The 26467-nt window shown below is 40.5% G+C and overlaps 1 protein-coding gene across 3 annotated transcripts in view; it reads left to right on the forward strand.

Moving 5' to 3' along the window:
- Positions 1 to 19007, forward strand: part of LIMCH1 (LIM and calponin homology domains 1) — a 106020-nt gene extending 87013 nt beyond the window's left edge. The window contains exons 17-34 of one of the 3 annotated variants that reach the window (XM_053458401.1): positions 4759 to 4885; positions 5868 to 6025; positions 6704 to 7112; positions 7465 to 7668; positions 8064 to 8151; positions 8307 to 8428; positions 9345 to 9444; positions 11892 to 11920; positions 13374 to 13481; positions 14498 to 14590; positions 14677 to 14817; positions 15016 to 15146; positions 15691 to 15794; positions 16294 to 16387; positions 16916 to 16978; positions 17344 to 17452; positions 17877 to 17979; positions 18782 to 19007. In XM_053458401.1, coding sequence (XP_053314376.1) covers positions 4759 to 4885; positions 5868 to 6025; positions 6704 to 7112; positions 7465 to 7668; positions 8064 to 8151; positions 8307 to 8428; positions 9345 to 9444; positions 11892 to 11920; positions 13374 to 13481; positions 14498 to 14590; positions 14677 to 14817; positions 15016 to 15146; positions 15691 to 15794; positions 16294 to 16387; positions 16916 to 16978; positions 17344 to 17452; positions 17877 to 17979; positions 18782 to 18807 — 2209 coding nt within the window. In that variant the 3' untranslated portion in view covers positions 18808 to 19007. The remainder of the gene's footprint in view (positions 1 to 4758; positions 4886 to 5867; positions 6026 to 6703; positions 7113 to 7464; positions 7669 to 8063; positions 8152 to 8306; positions 8429 to 9344; positions 9445 to 11891; positions 11921 to 13373; positions 13482 to 14497; positions 14591 to 14676; positions 14818 to 15015; positions 15147 to 15690; positions 15795 to 16293; positions 16388 to 16915; positions 16979 to 17343; positions 17453 to 17876; positions 17980 to 18781) is intronic. The other 2 variants (XM_053458402.1, XM_053458403.1) reach the window with 2 other exon arrangements.
- The last annotated feature ends 7460 nt before the right edge of the window (positions 19008 to 26467 follow it).

A 26467-nucleotide genomic window follows, 5' to 3' on the forward strand; every position in this document is an offset into this window, starting at 1 on the left:
TTTGTTTCTAAAACCATATGTCGCTGATCTGAAGAGCTAAACTCCAGAAAACAAGTGTGTGTGTGTGTGTGTGTATATATAGATATAGATATAGATATATATATATAGATATAGATATATAGATAGATATATAGATATAGATATATAGATAGATATATAGATATATAGATATAGATATATAGATATATATAGATAGACATGGCTTGCATACTTTAATGTTGTTTGAGTTGCGTGTATTGCATTTAAACGCTAATCTTCAATGCTCCCTGCTGCGTCTAACTGGCCTCTACATTATGAGGTTCCAAAGGTTGTAAGTACAATAATTGCTCGTTCCATTCATGTGATAAGTGACCTAAAGCATTTGCAGTATATCTATTTTTGGGGTATTAGCTGGCTCCAAACTCGGCAGCTGCTATTAGATATCACATATGGTTACTAAGGCAAACATTTACTAGTAGGTATATAGATGCAAAGATCCCATAATATTGTAACGTTGGTTTTTGTTTAACCCTTTGATGTTTTCTTTTAAAAAAAAAATCACAAAATTACTCTCATGAATATCAAACACAACACAGATTTATATAAAAAAAAATGTTGAAATACGTGTGGCACAGTTATTGGCATCCATTTTAGTCAATACTTTGTGCTACCTCCCTTTGCCATGATAACAGCTCTGAGCCTTCTCCTATAATGTTGGAGAATACATGACAAGGGATCTGAGACTATTCCTCCATACAGAATCTCTCCAGATCCTTCAAATTTCGAGGTTGACGCTGGTGGACTCTCACAGGTTTTCTATGCGGTTAGGGTGCGCCAAACCCACATCTGGTGTTTTTCCAAACAGCTCTATTTTGATTTTTATCTGACCATCGAACCCAATCCCATTTGTTCCAGTAGTGTCTGGCAAACTGAAGATGGTTGAGTTTGTTTCTGGATGAGAGTAGAGGCCTTTTTCTTGAAACCCTTCCAAACAACTTGTGGTGATGTAGGCGATGTCAAAGAGACTTTCTGGCCCCAAGACACAACTAACTTCTGCAATTCTCCAGCTGTGATCCTTGGTGATTTTTTGGCCACTCGAACCATCCTCTTCACAGTGCGTTGAGACAATAAAGACAATTATTCCCAGCCCACTTTGCTCATATTTACCAAGGGTGCTAATATATATATATATATATATATATATATCTATATCTATATATATATAGATATAGATATAGATATAGATATATATATATATATATAGATATATATATATATATATATATATATATATATAGACAAAAGTATTGGGACACTCTGTTATACAAACTAATATGTAGTTGGACCCCCTTTGCAGCTATAATAACTTCCACTCTTCAGGGAAGGCTTTCCACAAGATTGTGGGTGTTTCTGTGGGAATTTTTGCTCATTCATCCAGTAGAGCATTTGTGAGGTCAGGCACTGATGTTGGATGAGAAGGAAATTCTGGCAATCTCCATTTCCGTTCATCCCAAAGGTATTTGATGGAGTTGAGGCCAAGTTCTTCCACGCCAAACTCACCCAACCATGTCTTTATGGACCTTGCTTTGTGCAGTGGGGCACAGTCATGTTAGTATAGCAAAGGGCCTTCCCCAAACTGTTCCCACAAAGTTGGAAACATAGCATTGTCTGAAATGTCTTGGTATGCTGAAGCAGTAAGGCTTTCCTTCACCAGAAGTAAAGGTCCAAATCCCTAATAAAAACGGCCCCATACCTGGGAACTTGTGGGCTCCGGCTACCTGGAGCCTACCCTTGTGGGACATGGCCAGGACTACCTGGTGACGTTGGTGGGCGTTACTGCCATTGTTGTCGGGTGTTTCCACTGACAGGGGAAATTGGTGGGGAGTGGGGCGTGTCAAGGCCCCACTCCAGCAACCCAGAGGATTCAGGTGTTGACCTGGAGAAGCAGCTCTTCTCCCAAAGTTCTCTGGGCCAAACCTGGATTTCCCCAGGTATACCCATACCATTATCCCTTCTCCAATAAGTATTGCTTCAGACCTGATGAAGAGAGGATAACTCTCGAAAGCTTGTCTTTTTTAACCCCTTAATGACAAAGCCCGTACATGTACGGGCTGAAAATGCATTGTTTTCAATGGGTTTAGGAACCGCCCATTGTCCTTAAGGGGTTAAATATTATGTTAGTCCAATAAAAAAAGGTATCACCGTATACGTACTTTTAACATCGTGTCTACTGGACTAATACGGCTTAACCCATTTACAATATATATATATATGGTTGTGGCAGCACCTTGAGATTTCTGAGGGAACAACAAGCCGTCTGGTGTCTGTAGATGAGTGTTTAATAATGCTTCTACTAATATATATATATATATATATATATATATATATATATATATATGTATATATATATATATATATATATATATATATATATATATATATATATATATATGTTATATATACACACATATATACAGTTGCCCATCCCGTAAGTCATTTCTTGGCGGTGACATTGGAAAGTCTTTCGGCTACTTAACCTTACGTATGAGAATGTAATTGTGACTTTTATCGTGAATTTAAAAATGGAATTTGATCAAACTAAAATTAGTTCGCCCCGTTGGGATAGGTGCCAACCAGACATGGATTTGTCTGGTGAGGGATTTAATGCACATCCCCTGCAATAAAATTAAGAAACCCCCTTTATTTATCTTTTATGGCAGATGGATTTTTCCTTCTGTGAATTATGTGATTTATATACTTAATCGTTTTCTGTGCCGCTCTGGAAGGTATATAGACTGCATGATGTCATCCAGCTGCTTTAATACCGGAGCTTATCCTGAAGAGACGGGGTCGGTTTGTTCCGCCTGCCAGCGTAAATCCGCACGCCAGCATCACGCGATGGCCGTTCTGCGTGACCGCAAAGTATTTGCTCAGGTGTGCGTATTGCCACCTGATGGCAGCTAACTGGAACGTTACCGTTTTTGGGATAAAATAAAGTGAAATGTTTGCACAGTGATATTGCTGGTCTGCAGACTCCTTCTGTATTCAATTTAACCGTTCCAATGCCAGAAGGACTGATGCCATGTTCATTAGGGCAGATTGTGTAAAGGATGTCTGTTGCTCTGCTAATTTGAATCGTCATCTTGTGATGTATTTTGTGTTACGTTAGAAATAAAGATGAGCGTATGTCTTTCGATCTGTAAAAAGGTCAGATCACTTGAGAATAATTTTCTTTAAAACTTCTAATTTTGGGTCTGGAAATGATGTCTCGTTAATTGTTGCTGGGGAAAGCATTGTGTTATAGCAGGGCTGCTACATTTGGGGAAGTGCGGGTGTGAAAATGGATTTCCATCGTAGACAAATACATTATGTGCTGCCTTACGAAGCGGTAATATATAGATAGAAAGAGCATTACGCTCTGGGGAGTGATTTGCTCATATCTACCAAACCCCTGCTTTGGTTTAAGGACAAAAAGGGAAGTTTTAAGTTGCGCCATAATGATAGTTATGTTCTGCATGTTAATTAATGATACAAAATAATGCATATGCTGTGTAAATGGTAAACCCGTTAACATGCATACCCTTGTGTGTTCTGTTTTTCTATGCTTGAAAGAAGTACATTCTTTTATTTTGGGTGTTTTTTTGTCGTTTGCCTCATTTTGTAAAGCTGCGTTCCTTACATGTTGTTCTGTTCTTTCTCTTTTACACATCAAAGAATCTTGTTAAACGCTAGATGGAGGTTCTGAAAGGGGCAGTATAGAAGGCTGACATTTAAACAGAACGGTGGCAAACCCTTAATCCCCAACATTTTAATGCAGTCCGGCTGGGCTTGCAAAGTGACCTAGAAGTGGATGATTTCTGTATACAAGATGAAAATGTATTCCTTGCGCCACCATATATTTATGGATGTTGATTACAATCTATATACACAATGATCGGTGTTTATAAAGAACAGATCTGGTTCAAATTGCCAAATATGGGCATTTCAGTGGTTTCCATGGTAATAGCTCGCCATTAAAGTCTCTGCACCAGAACTGTATTTCAAAAATCATGGCGTTTTGGCTACTGTGCTATTACTGCAGGCGGGAGGAGGGGGTCACGACATGTTTCATTACATTAGTTTGGAGAAGAAGGACTAGTCATTCACCTGAGACAATAAGATGGACGGTTCATGCAACAGACAAATACTACATTATCTGTGGAATTCTAGAGCATGAGGTGGCCTAAAACTTGTACTAACCAATTACAGTCAATTGAATTGTATGATTAATTATCTGCTGAACTAATGAACTTCTTAATTATCTCATTATCCATTTATGTTGTTTGTATGTATAGTCATGTTCTATTTTATTTCTTACAAATGTGGAATTTCTTTATAATGAAGCATTGCAAAAAATCTCAGCGCAAATTGTACCTGTGTGTAATATTCATGGGGAGAGCTTTAGATTCTGTGCCACGTTACTAACACCGACTGCCCTGTTTCCCAATGTGCCTCTGCTCAATAATTTCTACTATGGGGGTCCCAGTACAGGCCCAGTCTCTTTATTATGAAGAGACCCTCTTCGTTTCAGGAAATGACAGGGTTGGGATCCTGCATTGGGCCGGGCCTAGGACAGCAATCCTCAGAAATGCTCCATAACATAAAATAATGCCTAAAAATATGCCCCCCCCTTCTGTTTTTCTTGTGCTGTACTGCCACCTTGTGACGGTTTTTCAGAATGCATGTACGCTTCGCTCGAATGAACTCTGCTTTTAATGGAGCATTTTGTGTACTGTGCAGGAGCATGAGCATGTGTGATATGAGGTATGAAGACGAGGCACGTATGCTGCCACACAGCCGGGCACACCAGGAACACCTGCAGAACATCAATGACCTGCTTAAAGAGGAAGATGATACGTGGCAGGATGTGAGTAGCGTAAAAAACTAGCCTACTAGGCATGCAATAGACACCGGCTGATCTCTGGAATTTTAATGTCTTTAAATACTAATATCTGTGCACCAGTAATAGTGCAAAAGTGGAGTAAATTGTTATGTCGCTTTTTCCACTTTGTGCCAGAATAGTTCTTTGTGCATAGCCAACTTTGAGTATAAATTATGATTTTTGCACTCTTATCGGTTATATTCATCTGTGTGGGATGGTTATTTTACCTGTTATTTAAAGTGGTGTATTCAAGAAATATTTTATTTTGTTATTAACTTGTGCATTATTCTTTGCCTCTGTTGTGTATGCCTACCAAATTAAATAGGTTTCCAATTACTATTTTCTTTCCTACGGAGCCTTTGTTAATAATAATATTGTATGTGTGGGTAATGTGTATCAAACAATACCCCCCTTTTAACTGGTTGAATCAAGCCCTGTGAACCTCCTGCTAGCACGTTTTACAGAAAGAAGTCATCAATGGCATGGAGAGTAATTCATGCTGGATGGGTTAATGCATCACCTCACCCTTTTCACAGATATGGGACACGCAGCCCTAATTCCTATTAAGAGTCTGGGAATTCTGCCAAATTGAATGTTCTACATTCGGCTACAGTCTGGCTCGATCATTGTGCCCAAAACCCTGGGGCGGCTATTGGAAGCCATGTGTGAGAGGCTCGCTGCCTTCCGTGTTTATAGAATATGCGTACTGTATAATGCTTTTAGGCAACATTATAGCTAAAGCCTTTCTGTTAGTGTAGTATCTTAATGGTTTTCTGTGTATTTGTGATCCGTACTGACTTCAGTATTGGGTGGAAGTCATGTGTGCATATTATACTCTAACATATGCTATTTGCAGGTTTTTATTTTCATGTTTCTGAAAATAAAATATCCTGCTTAAAGCAAAATATTTATGTTTTGCTTCATGTTTGAAGGGTTTATTCTTCCTTTTGTGTGTGTGTCTGTTTAGGACCTCGCCAAATGGAAGACCCGCCGGAGGAGTGCGTCCCAAGACCTGATAAAGAAAGAGCAAGAGCGGAAAAAGATGGAAAGGTTACTCAGTGGGGAATACGACTTAACCGAGAGGAGGAGAAGTATTAAAACATACAAGGAAATAGTGGAGGAAAAGTAGGTAGCTTTTTAACATCCCACATCTGTGTAAATATCTATGTGTATATATGTGTGTGTATATATATATATGTGTGTTTATGTATGTGTGTGTGTATGTAGGTGTGTGTGTGTATAGATATACACAAAAACTTTATCTACTGCACTCATCTGTGTCGAATGGCCTTTATATACCCAGGTGCTGTAGCGTGGTAAATACAAATGCCTTTAGAGATGAGCACTCATGGGATTTTTTTAAAATATCAAGCGGTTTATTCGTCCATTGTGTATTCTGGTTAAACTGTTGATTGCACTGAGGTGGAAGGTCCTCGAGACGAGGGTAGAGTGACACGTGGGTATTTATACCGGTCTGTGAGGAATTGTAGGTTGTCTTGATAAAGGTCTCTGGGATAAACCACCTGATATTTTTGAGTATCTCTTTAGACTGCAGTTCGTCCTGTCTCATGTATATTTTATCACCTTGTGGTGTTGTGTGTCCATGAATCCCTCCGTCCACCATTAACAGCACAATGTCCAGCTCTGGTTTGATATAGAGCAATTAATGCAAAGCCGCAAGAACTGTGTGAAAATTATGCAAATGCAAAAAAAGTTAATTTTTTTTTTTTTAAATGGATAAAGAGATTGTGAAAGGTCTTCGAAGGCCACAAAAAAAACTAATTCTTTTAACTTTTCAAACAGAGAACGTCGAGAGCGGGAACTGCATGAAGCTTACAAAAATGCAAAATCGAAGGAGGAGGCGGAGAAAATTTTGCAGAAATATATCGAAAAGTTTACAATAAGTGAAGCTGTTCTAGAGCGCTTAGTTATGCCAAAAATCCTGGAGAGAAGCCATTCTGTAGAGCCGAGCTTATTAACTTCGCCAGAGGACCCGAATCTTATGAAGTACCTGAGGCAACAGTCTCTGCCATCTCCAAAGTACACAGCAACTGTAGAAGCCACCATCTCCCCCAGCAATGACCTTGACTCCAAGTTTCGGCCAGGCCGATCATCTCCAGTCAAAAGTGTCATCTCCAAGGCCGTGCCCATGCTGACGCCCAAGCCTTACTCTCAGCTGAAGAACTCGCAGCAGGTGCTCAAGACGTTCAAGGTGAGCTTGGTACATTGGGGAGGAAGCTCAAAATTGATAGAGTTTGCTTCTATTTCCAATTCCAAAGGATGAAAGCTTTCGGTGATCCTGGTCATAGGTTTCTGTTATGTTGCACTATAGCATCCATCATACATTACACATCGTACAATATAATTCAAACATACAGCTAATGCCTTTCTCTCAGTGCAGCGTCTTAATGCTTATGTGTAGAATACTTAATAAAAAGTACCAAATAAATAAAGCACATACTTCAGGGTCTGGTAGAAATCACGCGTGCCTATTATTATTATTGGAATCGTTTTTATCTTGGGGTTAGCCCGTTTTAAATATTCTGTTTTTGTGGCTTCTTTAGGTAGATGGAAAGATTAACCTAAACGGAGAGACATTTAATGGCGTGGAAGATAAGGGCCGATCGTTCGCACCCACGCTGACTCGATCTCAGCTGTTTGAAGGCAAGGCCAGAGTAGATACTGGCACAGAGACTAAGAAGGATGTTTCTTGCGTTGAGCTCAATTTGACACGACCCAACATGCAGAAATCAAACAAAGAGCTAGAAGTAAGAGTTCTGTTAAATTCACTCATTACACAAATGTGTTTTTCTGCATCTGGTATAGTTATATTGTATGCAGCGTTTTCTGTTATGGGAGAATGTAAACATTTATGGGATTGGCGTGGGGCTTTCCTGAATCTAAGAGGAGGCCAAGGACTGATTAATGTGTGTTTTAAGGCAGGTCCTATTGCTTTAATAATTGCAGCATATGCCTCACAATGTATTCCCATCTTGTTATGCTTTTCTTTTGATAACTGCTATGCAGCGTGAGTCCGAGTTATGGCAGAAACATGCTTGTGACCCGGTGGCAATCTGAGTGCTAGATTTATGGTCTTAACTCAACCAACATGTGGCATACATTCTCGGTTTCTTTTTAAATGCTTTCTTTACTTTGTGTTTAGGATTTCTCGGGAGGAATCAACCATGCAGGTGAACAAGATTCTGTTCCAAAGACGGAGTGTGTCAGCTCAGTGCAGATGTTCCCAGAAGGTTGGTTTGTAACTCTCCAACGTGATGGTATCAAGGTTCTCCTGCTACTGCAGACTTTCTAATCATGCCACCTCTCGGCAATGTTTTGAGGCATTCTTTGTGTTTGTGAATATTATTGTGAATAATTTATTTTGTTCCGTGTGGTTTCCACGTAGGTAATAGTCAGCCTCTGACCCTAATGTTGCGTGGTTCTACTGTGTCCAGCCTAGAGTTTACGCCATGCACTCCTACCAAGGAGTCTTCTGTTTATGGGAAGGAATCAGAAGGACAGCGAAAGGTAGAAGCTGAGTTAATGTTCATACATTGAATATAGAGATTACACATAAATGATACTTGGCTATATCTATTTATTCAAACTGAAAGCTGTGAAAATGAATAACACACAATAACACATTGGTGTGTATACACTGCAGCACCTGGTAAAAGTGAACTTATAAGGTTCAAGGTCAGACCGACCACATCAAGTACCCCCTATGTCCACTATTTGCATGCAATAGTTTGCGGATCCAAAGTAATGTTTTTAGCTCTATGGAGGTGATGAAACATAAATATCAGTCCATAATATAATATATAATAATAAAAATTATAATAAAAAATGTAATATAAGATTCTGTATCCCAGTTTAACAAATCCCCAGAGCATTTTTTCCCCTGGATGGGACTTCTCATTTTCAGTGTAAAAATCCACATTTTGCTGCAGAAATTCCACTCCAAAAATATTTTAATCCCCCCAGAAGTGCTTCTGTAAGATACAGTTACATAGTCACAAAATCGTATTAATTAGATGCTGATACATCTATTCTACAGTATTATGCTTAAGGCGCGTAATGCCTGGCGCCGATCCCAGTTTTTTGGACAGGTAAAACATAAGTGTCCCTGTTTGGTCACATGAAACGTTGGGAGGTACGCAGCGGCAGTGTCTGTGTGTCAGATAAGACTTGCTACCGGCTAGTTACAGATCTTTTTTTATGACCAAAGGTTTGGCCAACTTTAGTTTGCCGGATGGTTTCTTTCAATAACCCTAATATATTAAGGTTATATTACAGAATTGTAACAGATTCTGTGGATAGTCTACAGTCGATGAGTACAAAGCTATAGGTTTGGGTTGTTGAACTGCACTCACAATTACCCCCTGCTTTGGCAGAATTGCTGTTTAGACCCTCATCATTTTTTGTTTGGTTTTATCTTCTCTAGACTGTAGATTCCACTGACAATGAGCAGAAAGAAAAAGGGTCTCTGTCGTTCAAGAGCACTAATGAAGATGGTCAAGAATCCTCCCAAAGAGAGCGTTACGGTGTGTAACCGTATTCGGGGTCATTTAAAGGCATAAGACTCTACCAATGTTTGTGTTGTTTTTTTGGTTTTCAAATTGTTTTACGTTCCAGAAAACAAAATTCTTTACACAAAATTTGCCATCATTCTGTAGAGCATTTAAATCTATAAATAAATAATAAATGAATCAATAATAATAATAATGTAAGCACCTGCAATATCAGGTGGTAAAAGCTCTATAACAGACCTGTAGAGTTCATTTTGACTTGTTGCTTAAAAAAATCTGTATATATATATATTTTGTGTGCCTCTTTATGTGAAATCCAATTATATGCAGTTTTGTATTTGACTTATAATCTTTGCCTTCAATCTCAGAATCGTCAAAATGTGTCCAACTAAGTATTACACTTAAGACGCGGAATGCCTGGCGCCGCTCCCAGTTTTTTTGCCAGTCAGGTAACCGGAGACTCGGTTAACTGCACCCCGTTTCTCTTATTTGTGCGCACGGTGTTTGGTAGCTGGCCTGGGGCTCACTGTGTATCACCCGTGTATCACCCGTGTGACTCTCATTATACTATTACATGTCTGTGTTCACCTTGAATGTCACTGGGTTTATAGAGTTAATAGAAAAGGTACTTTGTGTCCATTTTAGGGGCAGGTTTGTGACGTTTCCGATTGAATGCATTCCACAGTAACTAGCAGCAGTATGCCGCTCATCAAATCCTCCCAATGAGCCACCACCTTTAATAAGCAAAACAACTAAACAGACTTAAGTACTAAGATTTTCATTTCAAAGAAGGACCAGTCTTGGCGACGTAGTAATTTAAGCAACGTGGGATGTTCTGTGATCCTGTTCACCGTAAACCGTTATTTAGAAGTAAATTAATATAAACCATGATTACTGGCGCTACTGAGATATTAATTGTAAAAATGTGACTCGTTATTTGGTTTGGGTGCCATAATGTTATATAGTTTTAAAACGATTTATATACCTAAATCATATGAGAGTGTTGGGTTTTTCTGCTACATCTTGACCTGCTCTCCACCCTTGGTTTCATAGTCATCAGTGATGTAGTGGTTGTCCCTTCAGGTTACTAATGATACACCAGGAGGCCACAGATCTCCCTGTATCCTTCTGCTTCACCACCAAGATGGGATCCCGGTTGTGGTCCCTGAGTGCTCTGTGAGGAAGCAGAAGTTCCTTGAATAGCCTTACTCTTTGCCATTCACAGAGGGTAGGGAGAGATAAGATGGAGTTGCAAAGCTTCTGTTCACTTGGAGTGCAACAAAACAAAAAGTAACAGCTGCCCTCTCGGTTAAGTGTTGGTTCCATTTAATCGGATTGTGCCAGAACTTACATGAAACTTAACTGCCTTAGCAGCTGTGTTGTCAACATGTTTTCAAGCTGTCTGACATATTGTGTACTTGGGTATTATCTGTCCTGATCTTTGTGAAATCATTTATTGTGATTAAGAAAGAAACAGTTTAGCATCTAAAGTAGGTGGAACTACGACTTTAATGTTCTCCGGTTTAATTTACCTTCCGCGCTGCCCTACGCCTGACTCAGGGCAGCGCAACTTGCCTGCTGCTCTAAGTCACTGTTCTTTCTACTGGATCATGAGGTCATATCCCAGCGATCCACTTTTAAAGGAAGCTTAGCACAGTGGTATGAAGATTGACTCAGCCCCGCCATCCTAGGTATTAATGTACTGACCGGTAAGGGCGATCAGTAATCTACCTTTTAACCGGTCCATTGAGTAGGGATGTTTTTAAGGTTTCTATGGACTTATATATAGCTAATTGTATGTGAACACAACAGAAATATGTTTATACGTGTAATTATTTTGATGTAAAAAAGTCTCTATGCAGCCCTGACCACACGCTTTTAAGACAGAAGTGTCCCTGTTTGGTCACATGAAACGCTGGGAGGTAGGTAGCAGTGTCTGTGTGTCAATAAGACTTGCTACTGGCAAAGTTTGGCCAACTTTAGTTTGCTGGATGGTTTCTTTCAATAACCTTAATATATTAAGGTTATATTACAGAATTGTAACATATTCCGCATCGCTGTATGAGAGAGGCCGTTGGGTATTGTTTGCTTTTACTGCTTTTTGTGTTTGCAGGAGGCTATTATCATTCATCTTATTCCATCTATTCAAATAATTTTCTTCAAGATGTATTAATAGATTTTTTTGCACAGATCAGTTTTTTTCTGATCATGTTGACATTTTGCTCTGGGTCAAAACTGAGTTTTTGCCCTTTTAAAAGTACCTGAGAATGCAGTAGAATATTTATACATAGTTTATTTTCAAAATGTATCACAAATTTATTATAGTTGTACATTATCACTATTTGCACTCCGCCAGGCAATGAAAATCTCTACTGCCAGTACTTTGTACAGAAATGTTATATGTAAGTTGGTTGGATGTAATAATAAGTAATAACACGTGTTCATCGCTTCTTTCCCAACAGATGAAGGTGAATGTAACAAGAATTCTCCAGTAAGTAGCCACAACTGTATCACATAAATGACGGCTCAGACTAGAGCTTCCAGGCTTAATTCATTTCACTTTATACATTTCATGTATATGAATGATTGCAGGTTTATTAGAATCTACCAATATGGAACCCTGTCATCTCACGGTCCATACCCTACGACCTGTAGCTATTAGGAAACCGAGGGACAGGGAGCACAGATTCCACCCCAGATTTTTTACCAGAAGAGACAGGAGATGGACGATCCCAGAATGTGGGGAAACACAAGCTCCCCTCTGTGCTCTACTTTCTGTCTTGTGTCAGAGTCGCCCCGACAGCTTGCTAGACTCCCACCTCGGGAAAACGCAGGACGGGAGCACACATGCGTTCTTACACACACACCCCTGCATGTAAACATAGATATACCTGCGCGGATACATACTGTCCTTTGCAAAAGTATTCACCCCCTGTTTTGCTGCTTTACAACCTGGAATTAAAATGGATTTGTTGAGGATTTATATAATTTGATTTACACAACATGCTTACCATGCCTGACGAGGCAAAATATTTTTCATTGTGAAACAAACAAGAAATAAGGCATTTAATGGTGCTAGATGAGATGTTTAAAGTTTCGGAAATGCCCAGGGGTTGAGTACTTTTGCAAGGCACTGTATGTGTGTACACTTGCATGTATCCTCAGGAACTCTTGCATGTTCATGCGCTCTGCTGAGACATGCTAGCAGCGAGGGCCAGCATCTAAAGAACCTGTACAGAGCCCGGCTCCCATTATTTTTGGGGGGTTCATACATCCAAAGAGGGATCCTTTTGTTTCAGCATTCATTATCTCCCTGAAATTGCACCATTAACACTGTTGCATAGTGATAATTGAGAACGTTTGTTTACAGGTCGAGGGTCTGTAACATATGACAGGGCTGATACTAGGTTGAAGGGAGCTGTGTGAGATATAATGGGTATAAAAAGGTAAAGTGACCAGTATACGTTACTTTCAGGTCAATATAGAACCCTATATGTCTGCCAGGACAGATATCTGGATAGCATATATTTACATGTTAATAAGAAAAAATCGATGTAGCAGTAATAGCCCAGGAGTAAATTTAAGTTCAGTAGAAGTTGATACCTTTTCTTGGGTCAACATAGAGAAGCATGTAAGGTTACATAAGCTATCATGACTTTGGTCACTTCTGATGATTCCACCTGAAGAAGAGAGCGCTGAGGTCCAAAAAACCTGTGTATCTACTCTGACCAAAGACTGTTGTGATGTCATACCAATTCCAACCCTGGGCAATATCTATATCTATTCTGCAGCCAAATGATAATTATGGAACAATCACCAGTGGTTTCTATGATGACTGCAAGACGTTTAGAAATTTGCACTTGAATTGCTGTTTACTAATAATTCCAAATCTCAGGTTTAATTAATGTTGGCCTAAATCACATTTTCTACGTATTCCTTGGTAGGCAGTTACACTCACTCTGAACTCTCTGAGTAAGTTTGGCTCTTGGGATCCAGAAGAAGAAAGAAGACGTCAAGAAAGGTGGCAGCAGGAGCAGGAGAGGGTGCTCCAGGTAGCGTAGAGATTCTCTTCCATGATTTAGAATTATTAGAAGGTACTTGTTCACAAAATATTGTCTGGTTGGAGCTTAGCATTGATCGAAGCTGTGTGTCAGCTGCAAGGGGCCGTGTTAATCGGGGCAATGGTTCATTGTTACCTGCTTCATGCCATTTCATATAGAAATACAACACGCTGTATTGCAATTCAAACCCTGTCTTTTTATTTGGCTGGCCTCAATGATAGCGCCCCCAAGACAAATAGTGAATTATTAAGAGATGCTCTGGTGCAAAGTTTAAAAGTGGTTTAATCACCGGAGCATTCAAGTAATCCAACCAGCAGGAACATTCCTTTGGTAGTTTTAATAAGACCATGTATACAAATTTGTCACCAGGACTATTTATACATTTATGATATCAGAGAGTTAGATTCTCCACAATACTTTATTCTGTCTCTGACAGGCATTGGGAAAATTCCCCCAGACGGCACACAGGGCCAGGCACGTAATGTCTCCCTTGACTTGGAGATCTTCTGTCGGGTCCTCTCCTTGTTGTGGGAGCACAACCGACCTTCCTCTCCCCCAATAGCCTCCCTCGTTCTGTGGTTTGATGGAGTTTAAACATCCATCTCCTGCATCTCTTGCAGGCAAGTCTTGGACTGGACTTTCAGAATGAATCATGGACTGGTGTGCTCATAATGAGGGGGTTAGAGCATTAGCCCACCCTGCTCTGGATGCTACACCCCAGCAACAGATTTTTGACAGACTTTTGTCTTAATGAATTCAGTGAAGTTCTTGCTTTTAACGTTCCCTAAACATTTGTTTATTTGGTTTTCTTGCAAAAAAACCCATATATAAATAAATATCACAATACCTAACCTGAATAACACGCTTGTGTTGCAGAAAATCACTAAATGTTTTAGTATGTTCCAGATTCCTGTCATCGCGTCATTTGTGAAGCTGCCTCTTTGTACTCTGTTTTGGGTGACTTTATACATAATGGTTTGCAATATCTCCCTTCAATTGTGAAACAGGAGAAGTATCAAAAAGAACAGGAGAAGCTGAAAGAAGAATGGGAGAAGGCTCAGAAAGAGGTGGAAGAGGAGGAACGGAAATATTACGAGGAGGTATCGCAGAGTATATTATGCTTGGGAACTGGTCTTTTGCGGCTAGTAAAATCTGTTATAAAGATAAGTACCAACTTATTTTCTAGGAGAGGAAGATAATTGAGGACACCGTGGTGCCGCTGACTGTGTCGCCCGTTTCCAGTGTCCATCACAGTGTCTCTGAAAGGAATGGGAGTTTGGGAGTCCTTGCACATGATTCGGCTTATCAGGAAAAGAAAGCTGGGAAGGTATGTTCTCCTCCGCTGGCTACCATTTATCCTCCTGTAGATCTGTTCTCTGGCCCATAATGGACATGTGTAAATTGGGGGGGGGTGGTATGTGCGCTCCAAACATGTTCAGTCTGTCTTAATTGTAATGGTCATTGTAATGGTCAGCACCTTTGTGGTTTACACTCATACTAATATATTTTCCTGCTTGCAATTTAGTTATTGGCAGAGTCTCATGCATGTTTGAAGAGTGATACAGAGACAGGAGAACATAAAACCCAAACCATTCTGTGTGATCAGGATGGAGTGCATTATAAAGCAGAAGAAACACAGATAAATGGAACAAACAAGTAAGTATCAGTGAAACCTTTAATCAAGTCTTTAGTTGACGTTCATATCTTTTATTGCAGCAACATAGTAACCCAGTAGAGTTATGTTATTGTAAATAGGCAGCACAGGCAGTGTGGTCATTGCGTGGTTGAAAGAATATAATCTTTTACAGAGCTTAATGAGACTTGGCTGCTACCAATAAAATCTCGTAGGGTTAAGAAATATTGTAGTGAAGCAGAACTCTCTTAGGTGAGATGACTACATGACCATTATAAGAAAACTGTAATAAATATACTGTTAAATAAGTTCATCAAAAAACAGCTGATTTAAAGAAAAAAATCCAAGTAAAAAAAGTTTGTGGAATCCTTCAACCAAATTTGATTTGTAGAATGTGAGGTTTTGGTAAAATTATAGCTCTATAAAGCTCTCCTCAGCACCGACGCAATGTATTGTCTGGAAAATGTAACGGTACGGCTCGTTCTGATTGGAATGCGTGGATATATCATATAAAGAGGAATACTATATGACTACACAGAGTGTTTGTCTTTTCATGCTGTGTCTCAGCAGACTAGAGAAAGAACCGGCTGTGACTGCAATGAATAAAGAAAGTGACCCAGAAAACCATCAAAGAAACTCAAACACTCCTACAAGGCTTAACTTGCAGCTAGGTAAGTGAGATTGTGTTTTAAATATGGGAAGCCTCAGTTTATACAATTATACACTAAACCTGTTATACTGCTTTCAAAAGAACAGGCATATGCAAAAGAGGGAGCCTGCTTAATCATATATAAGGAATCAAAAATAATGGGGTATCTTGTGTTTTTGTGTTGGTCACTTTTTTTTACATTTCTGTAGTGAGATAAGTATATATGTTTTTTTTTTTTGGTTTAAGAGCATCAATGTACCTTAACTGGGTTTTATCACAGTGTCCATACATTTCTATATTTATATATATATATTTGGCTTTTGTTATTACTAAACTTTGTTATCATATCTTTGGAAACACATAGTTCGTCGTGTGGAACAGAAAATGTATGTAAAACTAGTTGTTGGATTTTTAAGAATTGTATGCTGTAACTAGTATGGTATATAAATGTTTAGAAATGTGCAGTTCGCCGGTATGACACACATAAAGGTGTTTTCTTTTGTGTTTATGTCAATAAATAGATCAGCAAGTGGAAACATTGGAAAACCATTTGCCTGTGAATGTGGATTTGTTAAGCAGCTTCAGGTCTGGGAGCACATCTCCTGTGACACGAGGGTAGGTGTCCGATAGACCATCACCAGTGCCGACTACTATTAAATGTGTATGCATAGGCAGTCAGGGTACCGGAGATGGGGTCATGAAACCCACATTATCTGGATTAGCCTGAATGTGCCTGGAAGCAGGATGGGAACTTCCCAGTCCTTATTGCACATAGATCATCATAAATGACACACGAGTGGCCTTCATAGCTCGATTGATTGGCTGTAGTTTTTGTACCTGGTATTGTATTGAAGGTGTGATCATTGCTTAAACATGAGCAGAGAACCTAAAATATATAGAAATCATGAACTTTGAAACTATTATTCTCCCAGAACCCTGGAGATTAACGTATATGAAACTCATTAGCAATATTTCAGGACAATTACGTCCATACATCAATTCTCTCTACAGACGTGAATTAGAAACTATGGCTGAATATTAATATTTATCCTCGAAACCCCTGCTTTTATCCCATTACTTTCTTATGCCTATGTCTGTCTTTCATTTCTTGCATTTAACATTGGATATTCTTTCTGAAAGCAGAAGTGATGGCCAGGAGAACATGAAAGGAGCAGTGAGCCCCTCGCAATGCCAATCCCCCAACAGGTACAACCAGAGGCTTAGTTTCAAGAATGCCAGCATTATTTAACCGCCATCCTAAATAAATGGCGGGAATTATATTTACCCGGTGTAGGTTTACTTTTGAAAGTCCACACATTAAAGCATTTTTGTTAACTTAAGATCCCTATGATCCCTTTTAGAACTGAGCAGTTTTGGAGGTTTCCTTCTAATTATCATGGTGCTTGACCCTTTAAAAATTCTACCATAATTAAAAATGTCACTTGGCATTCCAAGACATGTGGGAAGCGTAAGAAAAACTCCTGTGGGCCCGAGTAGCCACGTTTGCCGTATACACTGGGTTTGAGTAGGCCTGGTGGCGGTTCTCCCAGTCATGCCTCTTCTTCTTCCAGGTCAGTTAGTGGGAAGAAGCTGTGCTCCACATGTAAGCATCCTTTAGGCAAAGGAGCAGCCATGATCATTGAAACGCTCAGTCTTTACTTTCACATTCAGTGCTTCAAGGTATGCTCTCTACAGCTTCAGTTCAGCTTTTACTCTTTTAATATCTGTGTGAAGTTGGTTGGAAAAACTTGTAAAGAGTCTCTGTATTTTTAATTGAGCCAATCCTATGATGATAAACCTTGACTTAAATATACCTCTGAACTTATGCATTATGAATGCTGACTGATAGAATATTCTGTCTTGAATATCTAAACTTCTCCAGTGACCAAATTGTAACAAAGTATCAATACATACAGTACTGGTGGATGGACTGTAGGCTCAATATTCTTGGTGAGATGAAGGTGAAAGCTACGTCACATCATTGATAACATATGTTCCTACCACTCAAGTTGCATTCAGGCCTAAAATGTGCAGAGCAAAATAAAAGTATAAAAATGATTTCTTACACTGACGCTGTATTGACGCTGTACTTCTTTCTTGGTAGTGTGGAATTTGTAAAGGTCAGCTTGGTGATGCGACTACAGGAACAGATGTCAGAATCCGCAACGGGTTATTAAACTGCAACGATTGTTACGTGAAGTCCAGAAGTAAGAGAACATGCGTGTCTCATGTGTTGTGTGTGTTATGGTTTTAATAATAGAAATCCGTGCTGGAACCTAGGACTGTTTAAAAGGAACAAGGCATTATTATTAAACATTAGCGAAACATGAGCAGCTTTTCCATTGTATTGTTTTCCCAAATGGATGATCCCAATCACGAGGGAAACTCAGAAACCCTAAAGACTACAGAATGCTTTGAATCTTTGATTGGAGCTCTAGGGGAAGAGCATTAACTCGCTCTGTAGACTAGTTAGTTATACTTTTGTGGGTTAGTATATTCCATAGGTGTTCCCTCCTCCCTGAAACTCCAGTACGATTTAGGACTGGGGCATTTTTTATTTTGTGATTTAGGGATTTTAACTTTATTTATTAAAACTGACGTTCTGTTGTTCTATTTTTTCTTGCTTGTTCCTGGATGTTCCCAGATAAAATATAACCAGAATGGGGTTTCTGAATTAAAAGTGTTTTCGTAGAGTACTTTGGACAGCAGCCTTTAGAGCTTGTTAGGTTATCCATTAATTAAAAATAAGTATTATGTCTTTAAATTTTGGTTTCCATTGTGTCACATTTTTGGTCCTGTGTCTGGTTGACTAATGACTGCATAACTTGCTATAAAGTGTGTACATGAGATTATATTCCAATTGAAATACTTTATGGTCCACTATAACATTTTACTTGCCAATGCTAGGGCTGGAGTGAAAATTAAGTAAAAATATTTGTTTTAAATGATGTGTGAAATTCAAGTCTGTGGAGGTGTATTTGTTTTTTACTTCGTGTTCTCTCTCCCCAGCGGCTGGACACCCTACACCTTTGTGACCCCTCTTTTCTACCATGAAGATTATTTTTTTATATGAAAATAATGCGGATTTCACGCTTGTGTACAGATGGACTCCAGACAATCGCCTGTACCTTCAGAGACTGGCAGTCATCTCATGTTACGGTGGAACACGTCGTGTGATGCTTGTTGTTGTATTGCACATTTTGCTTTACAATTGCAGACTTATTATATGGTGGATCAGACCTTTTCTGAGCCGACAGAGTGGTCTGTCTGCCAACGGGTGGGGGGTAGACGGGTCCTGGTTTCCGAACACCTCTTGTTGGCGGTTTTGAGTGAGTGATCTGCCCTGACGCTGTGCACATTTGTATACAAATTACACATTCTGATGTGCCTCTGTAACAATTCATAATGGTGCGATACGTTGTGCTCATATGCATAGGGCTACATCCTACGCACAAGCTACACTTGTGATGTGGTAACAAAATCTCAAACGCCTGGAGACCTAACAGCATGTGAAATACCACGACAGTCGACGTTAACTACGCTCCTGGCATACGTTTTGTGGGGTGAAAGGTTTTGAACCCCCTCACATTGTAGTGAGAATGTATAAGCTGAAATGGAAAGAATATGAAAATAGTGTGTAATACACACAGCTATCTGACGGTTTGGCTGGAAATGTAAAGCACAGGGGAGCGGTACATGGATAAAGGATGATGGGTAGATTGGTATGTGATCGTTGGTGACCGGAGTTTAGAACACGTTTAAATCGGGCTGTTTATGGAATATCTACACAGACAAGTCTTACTGTGTCCCATGCGGTCGGCACCTGCATATATTTTATAAAAGAGCTCAGCCGGCAACCTGTTGGCAGCGGCTCCAACGTGTGTCCGCTGCATATAATTTGCCTGAATGCTCAGCCCTGCAGCATTTATCCATAATATAGCCACGAAATATTACCTTACTATTTACAGCATTTTCCATGGGTGCAAAATGGAGCTTAATTCTGCGTTTATTAGTATTGTTCTGCTATTTTGGAGAGGATCAAGTATTTACAGTTTTGGTGTTTGGTTTGCTGGCAGATGTTACACTTGTGTTCACCTGGATCTCGGGCTCACTGTGAGCAGATATTTCTTCTCTAACAATGGCGCTATAACTGTGCCTGTTTATATATAAGTATGTAATATGTTTATATATAAATATGCGCACACATACGATAGCAGACTAGTGAGCAAATAATACCCCCGTGTCTGGCTTTGGTTTCTAATAAGCAATTTGTTCTAGAATAAAGTAATAAACACAATATTGTACCGGAAATATACTGATGTTGCTTAATTTTCAAAATATGATCAGATATACTCATTAATACAAAAAAATCAACTCTGGTCTGAGACTTGGGTCTCTTATTTCCCTTTGGGTTTTGTTTATCTTAATTTAGTGGGACGCCAAACTCCCAATGGTGACATTTAACCCTGTGAGAGCTTTTTTGTTCCATGTAACACAGAAAGCAGCAGCTTCCATGTGATTTGAGGTATAAAACATCTAAAATAGTATCCTGTCTCGTGATAAGAAGCCGTTCTAATAACAATTGACTCATTTATATGTAACTGAATTTGTAATCCGTCAGTGTTTTTTTTTCCCGTGTGTTTGTAAAGAAACAAAATATATATATTTTGCTGTTGTATAAGCAATAATATTTGATGTCTCTTTAAGCTAGAATCTATTTATTTGAGCACTAGTTTGATGCTCCTTGCATGTACTTGCAATAGCTAGAAATTACCTCTTTTGGTTCTATTCACCTCCAACACTAATTCTCGCAACAGACAAGCAGTGCCTTAAAGAAGAGAAACAAGAGGGTATGATTTTCTGCTTATTACTTCACATCAGATACCAACGGGTTGAAAAGGCCTTTTTTTTCTATTAGGTTCATGCAAGATGTCTACAAAACCAATAATGTTACTCATGCGCTGCACAAAACATGCTTAACGTGAGAAAAGAGAAAACTAAAATGCTAATTTCTTTTTACAAGTTGATTTTTTTTTTTCTTTTCTGTTTGATGTCAGAACCATTTGTAAGACAAACACGTAGTAACCTTTATTTTGCTGGCCCATCTGCCGTTGTTCGATGGGTTTTGATAATGGTATCTGCATAAACGAAGCCAGCTAGGGTTATTGAGTAACATGTCGGTAGATAACCAGCATTTCTATGGTATAAACTAGTCACCAGCACCTAGAACACTTTTTATAAACCTGTATTTCAATGATTGTCAGTTTGGTGGATGTGTGAACGGGGCGGCAGTACCCGCTATCATTGATAATCATGTAATTGTTTAGCGGGGCTGCTCGAGATACTTTAACCAGTTTGGTGCAAATCCTGTCGTGCTGGCGGAGTTTCCAGCTCTGTTCAGGTATGTTTTCTGAATGCTTCAGCAAGTTTAATCGCTAGCTGTATGGATCAGGGCTGAAGTGCGACTTTCTACATAAGGGCCTACACAGCTGTGTTTTGGTGTGATAACTTTTACAGCCCCCCCCTCCAAAGCACTGGAAGGGTTAAACCTTCGTAGTTTTTGAAATCTATCCATCACGCATGGTGGTGTGACAGGTGTTCGGACACAGAATAATCGATGGATACATTTGTTTAAACGGGCCACATGTTGGAAAGCCTTACTCTGTTTCCGTCGTACTCGGTGCTCGCAGAAGCCCAGCTCTCCCCGGTCTGCTGAATTATGGCTTTCGGATGCACGGATAGAAGAGCCCAAAGAAGTTGGGTTCCCGTTGCAAGGTTATGCAAGTTTTAAAACGTGCTCCTTTTCTGTGCTGTTCTAACGTCCCACACGAACATGTCAATTGTATTTATTCTAAAATGCCTCTGGAAAGTAGACTAATGTTCTTGATGCAACAGCTTTTATAGTAAATGTTTGTTTATAAAGAAATAAAATATTGGACAAAACCCATGTGACGACCTATTTATTTTGTTTTATTCATCCTGCAATACATTTGTTGGTGCGGGTCCAGATTAAGACAATGGTGCCACACTTGGCATTTTCTTCGTGACAATCTGAGCCGGAAAATAAGTGCTCCTGTTTATATTTACTATTGTTATCAGGAACACTTCACTCCCAAGGTAGTCTGGAGCCCAGGAGCAGGGTGCTGCCCGCTGACATAGAGGTTCTACAAGAATGAAATCCTCAGGGACAGTGAGCAATCACCAAGGTGTAGTCCAAAAGATGTAGTTGAGATACCCAAATAGCACCTTTTGATTAAAGAACGAGTAGACAAGTCAAAGTGTTAAGTAGCAGAATACTAGAACAATGGGTGCATGTTAGCAGTATTCGGAGTATTACAGGCTTCCCCAGATGACGTGGAATTTGTGGCTCACGTTACCAGGATCTCCCCAGGTAATTGGGTCCAGTCTTGGTTGGCCTTGGCAGGCCTGATCTCTTGCAATGCTCGCTGCGTTTTCAAGTTAAAAAACAGCCGATATACTGAAGAAAACAAAAACACTGATGTCTGTGCAGATGGAGCTGGGTTCCTTTGGGTGTTGACCCTGTCTCACCAAAGCCCAGTCTCTGTTGATTGGCATGAGGTTAAGTGATTTCCATGCTTTTAGGAAGAGAAAAATAGGCACAGACTCATCAGGCATTTACCCAATATATCTGTTCCAAGCCTGTATACACTTACATATATTTATAACCTCAACATTTAGTGAATGAGTGTGTCTGCTAGGATTTGTGATCAACCCTTTAAAATAGTAAGATTTTACATGATAACACAAACATCTTCTGTCCAAATGCATAAAATGCACAACTGTTAATTTGGGTTCAACAACAGGGTTTGCTCAAGTCATCATTATCAGTAAAGCTGGGGGAAATCAGGAATGTAGCGGTTCCTTCCTCTTTAGGGTTTATGTCATGGCTACCTACTAACCCATGGCTATGTCTAATTAATTCTGCAGTCATGGCTTGGGATTGTATGAATTTCTAAACTATTACACCATTGCTTATTCTGCCTTCCGTGTCTAGCAGCGGCTGAATTAACTGATTTTCTGTACAGAAATGCTTACGCAGGGCATTTGGTTAGGTTTCCGCTGAGTGTCCCTCTTGCAGAACACATCGTGGTGACAGCTTGCATTAAATTAATGACAAATACCTAACTTTAATATTACACATGTTTTAGCTTTTAATGTAAGAGCTAAATTGAAATCCCAAACAGGTGATTACTAGTTTTGGCTTCCTCAGCGAAAGAACCATTAAGGATTTGATATTCAAGAGCCATATTCCCAACACACTTTTGGCTCGGCCTGTAAAACGAGTAGCCCAAGTTTTAATTTAATTTAGATGAGAGATGATGGATGTTGTTCTATAATCCTGGAATGTGTGTTCCATTAACAAAACTGTCTGCATCGTTTCCATCTGCCGCCACGCTGAGATGGCTGCCTGTCCGTATGCACACAGGCAGCTTTAGAAAAAGAGATTTTTTTTTCCAGGTTATGGGAAGCAGACTTTCCCGCGACTCAATATTAGATCACCATATCCCATAAAAAAAAGTGTAATATGATGTCAAAATTTGCCCTCTTATGACTTATTTCATCATCGGTGACATAATGTAAGCAGTTGTTTAGGGCCACTAATAATTTGCAGGGCCCCAAATGAGGATGGATGGGAGAGAGTAGTACAAATGTGACCCAAACAGTAGCGTACCTAGCGGGGGGCGGGGGGGGGGCGGTCCGCACCGGGTGCCGCTCATCAGGGGGGTGCCAACTTGCCGGCACCCCTCCAGAGACGGACAGTAATGTCCGCCGCTGGAGGAGCAGGCTCGCAAGGGAGCGGTATCGGAGGTCTTTAACAGACCTCCGGCTCCCTTGAGTGATTTTCTCCCTTGAACCCAGCTTAAAATCACTCAAGGGAGCCGGAGGTCTGTTAAAGACGTCCCATATCGCTCCCTTGCGATCCACGAGGCAACAGCTGCTGTGCGCCGGGGTCTGTTGTCAGATCCCGGCGCACAACACTGAAGCCGCGCCCACAGCTGTCAGTGCCCTCTCAACCGGAAGAAGACAGAGAAGACAGAAGAACTGAAGAAGAGGAGGCAAAGAAGCTGAAAGAAGAAAAGAGGAAAGGTAGGAAAGCATAGAGTGACAGTGACAGTGACAGTGTGAGTGGATAGGTATATGTGTGGATTGGTGTATGTGTGTGGATTGGTATGTGTGTGTGGATTGGTATGTGTGTGTGGATTGGTATATGTGTGTGGATTGGTATGTGTGTGGACAGGGCCGGACTGGGACTGAAAAGCAGCCCTGGAAAAATTTGGAGACCAGCCCCATATAGTTTATCTCACGGTGAAGCTCTTATACCCACACGCACCCCTAATACACTCACACACTAGTCACACTATGTGCCATTCTTTTTATCTCATTTTTTGTATTAAAATGCCAGAAAGCAAAAGTGTTGCCCGAATAAATGAAATACATTACACAGAATGGGATCAAAACATTTACTACTGCGAACATTTTTAGATGAAAGAGTTCCATTTTATTCAGTGGAACAAAACACTGATCACATTATTCTTCACGATATTCTGGTTAGAAACTTTTATTTCTTTATTAATTCATGTAGACTATTTTTTTCCATATTTAATAAAAGCTATGATTGAGACATGTTCGGTTTTTATTTCCTTTCATTTGACAACCTACCCCCGAGTTATGCACCTCTGCCCCAGGCTTGCCACTCTGCCCCCCTGATATGCCTTCTAACCCCCTATATGCCACTCTGCCTCCAGAAATGCCTTATACCCCCTATATGCCACTCTGTCCCATGATATGCCTTCTAACCCCCTATATGCCACTCTGCCATATAGGGGGTTAAAAGGCATATCATGGGACAGAGTGGCATATAGGGGGGTATAAGGCATTTCTGGAGGCAGAGTGGCATAAAGGGGGTTAAAAGGCATATCATGGGGCACTCTGCCTACAGAAAAGCCTTATGCCCCCTATATGCCACTCTGCCTCCCCAATATGCTTTATACCCTCCTATATGCCCCTCTGCCCCATGACATCCCTTTTAACTCCCTTTATGCCACTCTGCCTCCAGATATGCCGTTGACCCCCTATATGTCACTCTGCATCCAGAAATGCCTTATACCCTTATATACCACTCTGGCATATAGGGGGTTAAAAGGCATATCATGGGACAGAGTGGCATATAGGGGGGTATAAGGCATTTCTGGAGGCAGAGTGGCATAAAGGCGGTTAAAAGGCATATCATGGGGCACTCTGCCTACAGAAAAGCCTTATGCCCCCTATATGCCACTCTGCCTCCCCAATATGCTTTATACCCTCCTATATGCCCCTCTGCCTCATGACATCCCTTTTAACTCCCTTTATGCCACTCTGCCTCCAGATATGCCCTTGACCCCCTATATGTCACTCTGCATCCAGAAATGCCTTATACCCCTATATGCCACTCTGGCATATAGGGGGTTAAAAGGCATATCATGGGACAGAGTGGCATATAGGGGGGTATAAGGCATTTATGGAGGCAGAGTGGCATAAAGGGGGTGAAAAGGCATATCATGGGGCACTCTGCCTCCAGAAAAGCCTTATACCCCCCTATATGCCACTCTGCCTCCCTGATATGCCTCAACCCTCCTATATGCCACTCTGTCCCATGATATGCCTTCTAACCCCCTAAATGCCACTCTGCCATATAGGGGGTTAAAAGGCATATCATGGGACTGAGTGGCATATAGGGGGTATAAGGCAATTCTGGAGGCAGAGTGGCATGAAGGGGGTTAAAAGGCATATCATGGGGCACTCTGCCTCCAGAAAAGCCTTATGCCCCCTATATGCCACTCTGCCTCCCTGATATGCTTTATACCCTCCTATATGCTCCTCTGCCCCATGATACACCTTTTAACCCCCTTTATGCCACTCTGCCTCCAGATATGCCTTTTGACCCCCTATATGTCACTCTGCATCCAGAAATGCCTTATACCCCTATATGCAACTCTGGCATATAGGGGGTTAAAAGGCATATCATGGGACAGAGTGGCATATAGGGGGGTATAAGGCATTTCTGGAGGCAGAGTGGCATATAGGGGGACACACTTACATACACACACATGCCGATTTTTTTTGTTTTTAACAAATACAAAAAACATTATACAGTACAAAAAATACATTATTTTACTCACCTTCTACTTCTCTTGACTTCCTGGTAGCTGCACACTGTTCTCCTCTATGCTGACAGGATGCCACTGACCTGACATCCGGTGCTGCAGCAGTGCGAGGGGGCGGAGCTTCCACCTCACGCTGCTCCCATCACTATGCAGCCATCAGACTGCTGGGAATGTAATCTAAACGGCCGATGCGTGCTGATGCCGCCGGCCGGAGCTACTTTAACACTTTTTTTTTTTATTTATATGGTAAGCTGGATCGGCTTGCCATATAAAGTAAAAAAAAAAAAAAAAAAAAAAAAAGTATTAAAGCAGAGGCGGCCGGCGGCATCAGCACGCATCGGCCGTTCAGGTTACATTCCCAGCAATCTGATGGCCGCATAGTGATGGGAGCAGCGTGAGGGGTGAAAGGTCAGTGCGAGGGGGCGGAGCTTTCTCCCCTCACACTGCTCCCATCACTAGACGGCCATCGCACACGGCTGCTGGGTGCTGATGCCGGCCGGCCGCATCAGCACCCAGCGGCCGCTTTGAT

Source organism: Spea bombifrons, chromosome 1 (assembly GCF_027358695.1).
Source record: "Spea bombifrons isolate aSpeBom1 chromosome 1, aSpeBom1.2.pri, whole genome shotgun sequence".
In the NCBI taxonomy this organism is placed as follows: domain Eukaryota; kingdom Metazoa; phylum Chordata; class Amphibia; order Anura; family Pelobatidae; genus Spea; species Spea bombifrons.